The 10,271-nt window shown below is 39.0% G+C and overlaps 2 protein-coding genes across 4 annotated transcripts in view; one reads left to right on the top strand and one right to left on the bottom strand.

The window, feature by feature from the left end:
- The window catches only part of si:ch211-14a17.10 (early endosome antigen 1), a 32,666-nt gene extending 23,849 nt beyond the window's left edge, over positions 1 to 8,817 (top strand). The window contains exons 32-53 of one of the 3 annotated variants that reach the window (XM_042225469.1): positions 899 to 982; positions 1,073 to 1,141; positions 1,282 to 1,371; positions 1,624 to 1,713; positions 1,797 to 1,886; positions 1,970 to 2,032; positions 2,415 to 2,474; positions 2,562 to 2,630; positions 3,463 to 3,546; positions 3,690 to 3,776; positions 3,858 to 3,941; positions 4,054 to 4,122; positions 4,369 to 4,458; positions 4,550 to 4,639; positions 4,725 to 4,814; positions 4,904 to 4,993; positions 5,087 to 5,158; positions 5,292 to 5,354; positions 7,096 to 7,158; positions 7,251 to 7,397; positions 7,627 to 7,674; positions 7,922 to 8,817. In XM_042225469.1, coding sequence (XP_042081403.1) covers positions 899 to 982; positions 1,073 to 1,141; positions 1,282 to 1,371; positions 1,624 to 1,713; positions 1,797 to 1,886; positions 1,970 to 2,032; positions 2,415 to 2,474; positions 2,562 to 2,630; positions 3,463 to 3,546; positions 3,690 to 3,776; positions 3,858 to 3,941; positions 4,054 to 4,122; positions 4,369 to 4,458; positions 4,550 to 4,639; positions 4,725 to 4,814; positions 4,904 to 4,993; positions 5,087 to 5,158; positions 5,292 to 5,354; positions 7,096 to 7,158; positions 7,251 to 7,397; positions 7,627 to 7,674; positions 7,922 to 8,478 — 2,249 coding nt within the window. In that variant the 3' untranslated portion in view covers positions 8,479 to 8,817. The remainder of the gene's footprint in view (positions 1 to 898; positions 983 to 1,072; positions 1,142 to 1,281; positions 1,372 to 1,623; positions 1,714 to 1,796; positions 1,887 to 1,969; positions 2,033 to 2,414; positions 2,475 to 2,561; positions 2,631 to 3,462; positions 3,547 to 3,689; positions 3,777 to 3,857; positions 3,942 to 4,053; positions 4,123 to 4,368; positions 4,459 to 4,549; positions 4,640 to 4,724; positions 4,815 to 4,903; positions 4,994 to 5,086; positions 5,159 to 5,291; positions 5,355 to 7,095; positions 7,159 to 7,250; positions 7,398 to 7,626; positions 7,675 to 7,921) is intronic. The other 2 variants (XM_042225471.1, XM_042225470.1) reach the window with 2 other exon arrangements.
- Positions 8,222 to 10,070, bottom strand: cunh14orf119 (chromosome unknown C14orf119 homolog). Its single transcript, XM_005933658.3, has 2 exons — positions 9,421 to 10,070; positions 8,222 to 9,336 (listed from the first exon to the last, which is right to left on the bottom strand). The coding sequence occupies exons 1-2, from the start codon at positions 9,808 to 9,810 to the stop codon at positions 9,163 to 9,165; spliced, it is 564 nt and encodes a 187-aa protein (XP_005933720.1). The 5' UTR covers positions 9,811 to 10,070; the 3' UTR covers positions 8,222 to 9,162.
- Positions 10,071 to 10,271: the final 201 nt, after the last annotated feature.

Here is a 10,271-nt window from a genome sequence, read left to right as displayed (position 1 = left end):
CAGCGCCCGGGGAGCAGTGTGTAGGGACGGTACCTTGCTCAGGGGTACCTCAGGGTAGCCGTTCAGTGGAGTCGAACCCCCGACCTTCCGATCATGGAGCAACCACTCTACCTACTGAGCTATCCCTGCCCCATCCTTTGATTATCTTCAAATTTAACTTAGCCAAAATGCAGCAAAATGTGAGCACACCTCTCCTAACCACACCTCACAGTCCAAATCACACAAATCCCTGCTTCTCCACTGAAATCCGGACTGTCATTGGTGATCATTTAAGAGGAATGATTTACCTGACACTGGAAAACTACTTTGTTAACTTTAATGTTATATTATGACAATAATATGACGTATTAATACTACTAGAACTTTTCTGGCTCTACACTGTAAATGTCCAGGTCAACAAAACATAAGATTTACGCATGGTACTTCGTTTAAGCTAGCTATATAGCACTTACCTTTTGCTTTAAAAATAAATTTATTGTTCTTCAGCTCCCACACGATGCCATTATTTACCCATCCTGACTGAAAATACATGTAGTCCCTTGGTTTGGATATGTTAACTGCTGTGTCTTAAGAAGCATCACAGTTGAAAAACTGGGATACTTTTTAATGGTTTCATAAAGAATTTGCTCACCTGTCGCATCTGTCTCAAAATACTGTGTAAGCACAGTATATGAACAATCAGAAAACAGCACTTGGTGATGGTGGAAAGGAAAAACTTCCTTTTAACAGGAAGAAACCCCTGATTCGGGTTAGTGAAGATGAAACACTAGCAGCTTCAGCCTGTTGCAGTGTAACTGCTCAGAGTCATTTGATCCAGCCCTAACTATAAACTTTGTCAAAAAGGAACATTTCACAACCAAACCTTACCTGTCATTCATCAGATGTTTGTTTGTTTCAGTTTTACAAATCCTTGAGCTCCAGAATGAGATATGGGACCTGCAGAACAAGGATGTGAATGGGACAGCTGGTGACCAGATAAAAGGTACTTTAAGGTTTAAGGTGCTGATTGAGGGTGACACAAAGTCATAGTAGATGACTAAATGTTAGTAATACAATTCACTGTTTTTTGCAGCGCTACAAAACAGAATAGACACACTCATGGCTCAAATAGGCAGCAGTGATCGAGATAACACCAAACTGAGTGAGTATGAAGTAACTGTGAGCACAAAGGTTCACTGACAAGTTGAATTTTCTTTCTTTTTGCCTTTTTCCCTGTCATGAAGTAATTCTCTCACAGCATGTCTTATAGCAAACTACTCTTTTTGCTTCTTTGTGCTTTAGCACTGAAAATCCTGAATCTGCAGAGTCAGGTGAAGCATCTGCAGAATCTGCTGTCAAACCGCGAGACTCTACAAACCAGTAAGCTAACTGGTAAGTATCTCCCATTGTGCTTTTCCTCTAGTGATAAGAGTGTGGCAAATACAAGTGAGCAGGCAGAAGTACAGAGGAGTCAGATGTGGGGCAAGTGAGAGTTTTAGTTTTCCCCATCCTTGTAGAAAAAACAAAATAAGTGTGAGAGATAAAGAAACTTGGTATCTTTTGTAATTCACAGTACAAAACGTGTACGATGATCTCTCGTGTCTGACCAATAAACCTGTTTTAACTTCTTTAAAATGACCTCAGAGATCACAAATGAGCTTGCAGCCAAGAAGGGAGAGCTGGAGAAACATGTCAATGAGCTGAAAGAGAAGAACCAGGAAAATGCCAACCTGAGTAAGTCAGGAAAGAACATGGTGTCTGCAGAAATGATGAAGGAAAAAAGTTCTGCTTTGATTCTTTCTTCCTCTGTTCCTCAGTTTTGAACATCACTGATCTGCAAAGCCAACTTGAAAACCTTGAAAAAGTTAAGACAGCTGAGGATAAAGAAAGTGCTGCTACAATTTCTAGTAAGTATTTTTCTTTTGATCTCTAAAAGCAAGTATCACCTCTGATACCTTCTTCACCTGAAGCTAACTTTACATTTTGTTAGATCTCAGAAAACAACTGAAGGTTAAAGAGGAGGAGCATTCTCGTGATCAGGAAGTGATCCTCGGTAAGTTCATCCGTGGCATGTTTAAGTTTCTGCAACAAGAAGGATTAAGTTGATTTTAAGATGCTTGCAAGTTTCGGCCGGTCTCAGCAGATTGCTGCCCCTCCCTGGTTCTGCCAGAGATTTGTTCCTGTTAAAAGGGAGTTTTTCCTTCCCTCTGTCACCAAAGCACAGCGCCTTGAGGCAACTGTTGTTGTGATTTGGCACTGTATAAATAAAAGTGAACTGAACTGAATTATTGGAGAAACCTGGAATTAATAGTTTTACAAACTCATAGTCAAAACCCACTGAAAGCCAACAAAATATAACAATATGAGCTTTCATGCTGACCTGTATCAAAAAATAATGCCTAGACTATTGCTTAGTAATGTAACCTTTCTCTTAGACTTGCAGGAAAAACTGAACGAGACAGAAAGATGTTCAGATGATAAGCAGAAAATTACAGGTGAGTGTAATCTTTGACTTGCTGTTCTTGCTAAATACAGAAAACTGTTGTCTGTGATCAGCACCCATAATAAATGTCTCTGTGCAGATCTGCAGCAAAGCCTGAATGACAAAATCAAGGAGCTGCAGTCCAAATCGAACTCTGTTACTTCACTTGGTGAGTGTTGAATCTCTGAATAAAAAACCTTCTAAGCTGTCAAATTCATCATAATATATTCATTTTTTTTCCTATGATATTGATTTAAAAGTGAAGATTTTAGAAGCTGTAAATCATATTTTACTTAACTTTTTATCACCTTCAACAAAAAAGGTTTAATTCATGATGATGCAATTTTGTAGTTATTAGGGGAACGTCTGAGTCACTCATGGTCAAGCAAGAGCTGCAAATGTACTGCATTATTTATTATAATTACTACTACATGGCATGCCCACGCTACAGTAGTTTGGCCTATTTGTGCAGCTGGCTGATTGATATACTTAATCACATTGGGTGTTGGGGTAATCTCACAAGGTCCTAGGTGGTTGGTAGGCATGTGTAATTCAACTTTGTGAATATAAATAAAACTAGCTGCCTCATAATAAGATAATATCCAAATAAAAGGAGGTGCATGTAGGTGCATAAAGGCAAAAAATGTCATTTTTAGCCACTTGCTAGGTTTTTGCAGTAGGATGGTGTCAATCAGACTTTTTGAATTTAAACTAGATGTTAATGTTGTGCAATAAAAACACATTTATGTTTTTATAGGAGCATAATTGATGAGAAAAGGAACTTTTTAGCCCTTTACTGGGTGGTTGCTAGGTGATATGATGACATCATACTATCTGAATATTAAAATATCTGAATATATCTTAATATGTCAAAAAAAATATTGCCATGATTTCTTTCTCCACATTCTCAATGTTTTACTATTCGCAGATGTTGTGCACATTTTCATGTGTCTTAGATGAGAACAGTGAACGTTGATGTTTATTCTGACTGATTCTTTCAGCTCTACAAATTTCTACATTAACTCAGCAAGTGGAGCAACTGAAAGCACAAATGAACAACTCTGTGTCCAAATCCAAGGTTGATGGTGAGTGTGTTTCATTGTCAAGTAAGCAGCGCTACTGGAGTCCAGTATTCACATGGTGTACATTAAAGGGTTGTTGTACAGCTTTAATATTAGCTAAATAAATATTTACATTTACGCATAACAAAGTTTTGTCTGTTCTGCAGAGCTCCAAAAAGCCATAGATGAAAAGAACGAGGAGCTGGACAAACTAACAAAAGAGCTGAAAGAGAGAAGCACTCAACCACAACGATGTGAGTACAAACAACCTGCTGAAAGAATCCAGATTACTAACTCAGGTACAAATACTTATAAGTGTTCCAACCTTCTTTCAGTTCTGCAGATTATTGCACTGCAAACAGAAATCGAGAAACTGGTCACTGTGGCTGAAAATGATACAGATGACGAGAAGATTAAAGGTGAGTGACATGTCTTACCTGCACATAGTGTAAAGCAATGACTTCTTAAAAAATAAAATACATGCATTCGGTGGAAAAAAAAAGAAGTAATTCCTCATCTTTTTTTCTCCAGCACGTCAAGAAGAGCTCAATTCTTTGATAGAGGGAATTAAAGATGAACAGAATGAAAATATTAAGCTGAGTGAGTAACAGTCAGAATAAAATACTTCCCTCGCTCTCTTCTTCTTTGTCTTTAATATGTATGCACATGTATGTTTATCCCAAAAAGTCTGTTTATCTGAATGTAGAGCTTTCAGTGAGTGTTTTCAAGTGACGGAACATTTCTCCCACTGAAAACGCTACGTCCGGATGAACAGACTTAATTTTTCGGCGATTTCCTTACCTGGATGCACTGATCATGCATGAAGATGATTTTCTTTTTTAATAGCATTTCAGATCTTGAATCAGAAAGATGAAATAGCAAGACTGAAGAAGCAAAAAAACAGGAAGAATGAGACACAAGAAGCACAAATTAAAGGTGGGATGCAGTGGGCTCTCCTCAGATGTGATCATAGTAATACTACAGATATTTTAAGGACGTAAAACATCACTTTTGCCTGTTTTTGTAGATCTGGAAGATCAACTGAAGGCCATCAGGAATGAGATACAACAAAAGACAGACCTGCTGGATAGAAAAGATAGAAATATTGCTAATCTGTGTAAGTATTTTGCTCTGGTTCAGTCAGCAACAAGGATGAACTATCAAACAGCATCGGAGTCCATAATGTTTGTGTTTTGTTTTAGCTGCTCAGATTATGGAGCTTGAAGTGCAAATTAAAGAACTGGAAGATAACATAGCAGCCCTCAAAGAGGCTCATACTGAGAGCCTTGCAGGTACAGAACAAACTTTGAAATCTATATTGCATGAAGTAACCTGTATATTAAGCTAATGGTTGTGTTTATTAATCTCAACTCATTTTCAGACCTTCAAAGGAGACTAAAGTTGAAAGAGAGGCAGCTGGATGACACTGAAAGTCAACTTGAGCATATAGATGCAGAGAATTATAAATATGGTATGAATATTGTTGAATTTGCTTTTTGGTTGGTCATGCTGTTGGTGTCCTTTTAGTACGATATAATATTCCAGTTTTTTGTATTTCCACTAGTGATGGAGATTGCTGATCTGAGGGTGAAACTGAAAAAGGCGGTGACGCAGACATCTGACAAAAAAATCAAAGGTTTGGGATTTTTGCAGTCATTTAACAATTTAGTGCATGTAGAGTCAGTCTCATAAATATTTTGAAGACCTGCAACACATTTCTGCTTGATCTTAAATCCTGTTTAAAAGTACTTTTTTACTTTCTTTGTCAGACGTGGAGAAGAAACTAAAAACACAAGAAACAAAGAATAAAAAACTTGAAGCTGCAAACAAAGGTTTGTATTTTATATTGCAGGTAGTCACAAAATTAATTTGATATTTTGTCGCAAACATGTATCAGGGTTGGATTTGAACATCTGTTTAACTCTTATAGTATAATGCATTCATTTAGCTAAAAGGAACTAAAAATTATGGGCAACAGCTAACCTGGCTTTCTCTATTTGTTATGTACTCGACTATTTTCTAACTCGATGTTTGTCATGTATGGATTAGACAAATTGCTGAGCAGAAATAGAGGCGGGCAAGCTGTTTTCCCTTTTTTTGCAGTCTTTATGTTAAGCTAACTAGCTAGTGGCAATACAATCAGTCAGTGTAAAAAGAAAGTATTGGGTCTTAAATATAAGCACAGATGAACTGCAAAACATGATATATTACACGGTCATTGTTTACCTAACAAAACCTAAACCAAACGGTAGAAGCACTGTATGGAAAAACAGATGCATTTATGAGTGACTCAGTGACTGTGAGGTGCCCGGGTCCTGTGGCTGCAGTAAACAAATAGGGGCTTTTATAGCTGGTGAATGAACGTTAACCTTGATAACTCTTACTACGCTCGGCAGTAACGATACTCTGTTCTCGGCCCTTAGACAGATTATCAGGCTGTCCCGTATTTCACAATAAAACTCTCTCACTTGAGTCTTCTCCAAACAACTTTTTCGGTCTTTTTCTAGTTTTACTGTCATGAACTTTAACATTTAACATGTGAACTGAGGCTTATAGAGTCTCAGATGTAGCACTTTTTGCCCCAGTTTCTCTGAGTATAGCATGGTAAATTTGCTGCAATATCCTAGCCACTGTCTTGAATATTTTCCACTTTTGTGATTCTCTCACTGTAGAATTATGGACTTTTTTTTTTTTTTTGGAAATGGCCTTTCAACCCTGCCACTTACCCTCCTAATTCCTATGGAAGCAATAAGGGTGTAGTTCTCCCAAAGTTGATTCTGTTCATCTGGATGTGGCGTTTTTTGTTTTGTTTTTTTAGTGGGAGAAACGTTTCGTCACTCATCCAGGTGACTTCTTCAGTCTCAGCTGACTGCAGGTTTCCCCAATCTTATAAACAGCATATTTGCATAATGACTGAAACCAGCCCACTGAGGAACGATGGGCTGGGAGGTCAGTTCCTTAATCTTAATTATGCAAATTCTCATGACCATTGATCAACCACCACTGATCAAAGACCACTGACCAATGGCCATGAGTCCCATTCACAGAGAGTTGGGGAATGGCTGCAATCACATTATTGTAAGATGGCAAAAGATGTACCCTTAGGCCCCCTTCTCGATTCAGAGATGGTTTTTCCCTTTTCACGTAAATGGCCTCCTTGACTCCACGCTCAAATCACCGTTCCTCCCTGTCCAGGATGTTACATCCTCATCATTGAAAGAGTGGTGTAGTTCACTAATGGTGTAGTTCATTTTCCACACACTGCTTCTTGTTTTTGAACTACTTTTTGTGCATCTGAGGTTGTATTTACTTAATTTCTGTCTGGTATGATAAGAACCAGATTTTCTTTATGTCTGGAAACATCAAACCTTGGAACTGACAGAGAGTACTTTCTTTGGAGCATGTTGTGACTGTCTGTCTATGAAAAGTGCTTAATAAATAAACTTTACTTTCTGACATCTTTTCATCTAAAATTAAACAAGGACAAATAAATGCATTTCTCAAAACATCCAAAACTATCCAAATGTGACTCTCATTTAGCTGGTTCATGTTTAATCTCTCTCCCTCTGTCAGACCTAAAGCAGGAAGTCACAGAGCTGAAGATGTGCTGCTCTCAACCGCCAGAGGAGTGTGAAGGTAAGATTCCCAATGTGACCGCATTATTATTGTGTGGATATATTGTACAGATGCACTCCTTGAGGTTCTGAAGTATGTATTTCATCAAACAGACTTGCGAAGAGATTTGCAGCAGTGCCATGATGATGCAGACCGCCAGCTGCAGGAGCAACATCAGAAGGATGCCAAGCTCAACCAGTTGGAGCAGGAGTTACAAAGACAGAACAGGGAGAATAACAAACTGCAGAATAATATTGACAGTATGTTCAAGCCACAGAATGAGCAGATTCAGTATAATATGGGAAAGTGGGTAGTAGTGAATGTGAGATTCTTAATTGGATAATTTAATCTTCTTGTTAGACCTGCAAGCTGAGAAAAACAAACCTCAGGAAATTGTAGAACTTCTAGTTTAGCCCAGAAACATACAAAGAGTAAACTGTTATGACACAAAATCCTCTGACAGACATTCTCTTCTTACTCTGCCCTCAGGGCTTCAAAGGGAACTAGGTAATATAGAAGAAAAGACCATCCATACCTGTGAGTCACACACGAAAGTTTGTTTCTTTTTTCTTTGCACTTTTGTTTAAAGCTAATAAAGCTGCACAGATGCCATGAAAAAAAATACACGACTACTCACGCTGCATACAACAGCCTGTTGTGTGAAAACGTCTATATAACTTTAAAGCACACCCTTACATTTTTCACATTAAGGTTAAATTATGCCATCTGTGTTATCAGGGTTGTTTCACTGCATGCTGATTTCAGATGGTGTTTCTTTTAACAGCAAAGATGACCTTCGATCCAGACACAGCGCACCCAAGAATAGTTTTATCTGATGATGAAACCGAGATGACCACTGCAGATTTTATACAAGACGTCCCCAACAATCCAAGACGGTTTGATGTGATTCTGGGGGCCCTAGGTGCCACTGGCTTCTCATCTGGCAAGCATTACTGGGAGGTTTCAGTAGCTGGAAAGACCTGTTACCACCTTGGGATGACCAGTGAATCTTCTCGAAGAAAGGGATCAATATCCTTCAGTCCAAACAATGATTACTGGACTATAGTCCTGGACAAACAGGGTCAGTACAGAGCTATAGAGCATAGGAGAACGATTCCCATTCCTACTGAGATACAACCAGTTACCCTGGGTATCCTGCTAGATTACAAAAAGGGAACCATCTCTTTTTATGATTCAGGGTCCAGAACTCATATGTATTCTTTTGTAGGTCAGCACTTCACAGGAAAAATTTATCCATTTGTCAATTTCTGTGTAGAAGATGGCAGCGCTCCAAATCCAGTAGTTTTAATTACTCCTGGAGCAACTGACTGGATAAAATAAGGGTCACGAGAAGTTCTGTCCGCACCCATGTCAAAATGTGTGACATTTACGAGTATGGGAAATAAAATAATAACTGAAGAATAAGTGCACATATTTCTGCTACTGTTGCTATTAAATGCTTTAGACAGTAAAACAAATATACCATGCTTGCAACATTCTCTCCCTGTCTTTAAAGCCAACCTTAAGTCTGCCTACTCTCTTTGATTTGAATCATGCTGTTAACTCTATGGTTTTTACCAGCTGTTATTTTTATCAATACTGTGATTTTGATATTTGATTCTATGTAAGGTGTCCCTGAGTGTCTCAGCAGGTGCCTATTAATAAAATTCATTACTAAAATATTTTGTTTATTCTCGTTATCAAAAAAAAAAGTGTTTCTTGTCCATGTTATTCCAGATGTGTTAATTGCCTCACAGAAGAGCTAAGCCTGTTTAGATATTAACCCACAGCTAGATGTTAAACCTGTTTATTTACAAATTCGTGTCAATCAATTAAAAACTTAAAAAAAAACAAAAAAAAAAAAACCCCGGCGAGCAGGCATGCAGAACTTTACTTACAAAACGTATACGAACACTACGATCTACAAGAAGGCTAAATTTTCTACAAAGAGACTCAGAGAATGTGTTTTCCACACCACACATCACCCCTTTATTACTTGCTTTTCTATCACAATGCAAACATTGCTCAGTCTCTTCCTGCTGTACCCGCTACACTCCTGTAAAAGTGGGTAACAAAATCCGCGTCCCGCTCTTCCAGCATGTGTAGGAAATGATTCCTCTCCTCTTCTCCCCAAGACTCAAACCACTGCGTCCACAGGCGGAGCTGGCATTCAAAGATGTTTGGAAGTTTGTCTTTAACCTACACAGAGGAAGAAAGCGCCAGTTATTTACTAGAAATGGCACTCCTCTACAGACCATGTGTTTGCAAGTTTGCATAAAGTACCTGGAGAGTGCTGAGTGAGTCTAGGAGGGTGCACACTTTCCCCGGCACAGCTTTCCCCAGAAGGTCCTGGAGAAACCGCTCCCTCTGAACGGGAGTCCAGCTCTGGAACCAGCTCAGGACACACCGCTGCTCCTGGAAGGTTACGTAGGAGATGGGTTCGGGCTCTCTAACTTGACCTGCACTCGGAGAAGCGCAGGACAGCTTCTCGAGGCTGGGAGGGCTGACTACACCTTGAGGAGCTGGGGGAAATTCACCCAAGCTGGGAGAAGGGAAACTTGCAGGGCACGTGAACACTGGGTTGGGAGAACTGCACAGGATGCCTGCAATTCCTTGATTGTCAGTGGGCTGGTGTTGACTTGAGCTTTGACTGACATAATTAAACCACGACATCTTAAACAGCTCAATAATCCATTTAGCTTAGCTTAACGTTTTGTTTAAGGAGCACAAACGGGCGGGCTCTGACTTTAAAGTCGCTATTGCTAGCTAATAACTACCTTTAAGATATAGAGTTGTGACTCCCCATTATTTTAAAACGTATATCAACTCACTACCGACATAGTCGAGGTGCAGAGAAGCCGAACGACAGTCACGTAAATCCAGAGCTGCTAACAGGAAGCGGGGTGCAGTTAACTAGTTGTGATGTGTAGGAAGTCAGGTTTGCGCAGATGTTGCGCAAGATGTGGCGCATACAACATCTAAATATAAATACTATAATTTTTTAACGATGCCATTTCAAGTAATACATTTGGCTTATGAAAGTAATTTTGGTTTGGTCTGGGATTTAAAATATTTATAAACGTTTTATTTTATTTGATATTTGATTTCGGGGGGAAGTCGTCGGCGATGACGTG

Source organism: Haplochromis burtoni, unplaced genomic scaffold, assembly GCF_018398535.1.
Source record: "Haplochromis burtoni strain Fernald_Lab_line unplaced genomic scaffold, NCSU_Asbu1 Contig_172, whole genome shotgun sequence".
Classification (NCBI taxonomy): Eukaryota; Metazoa; Chordata; class Actinopteri; order Cichliformes; family Cichlidae; genus Haplochromis; species Haplochromis burtoni.
The sequence above is the reverse complement of the archived record's forward strand: the minus strand, read 5'-3'. Positions and strand labels throughout refer to the sequence as shown.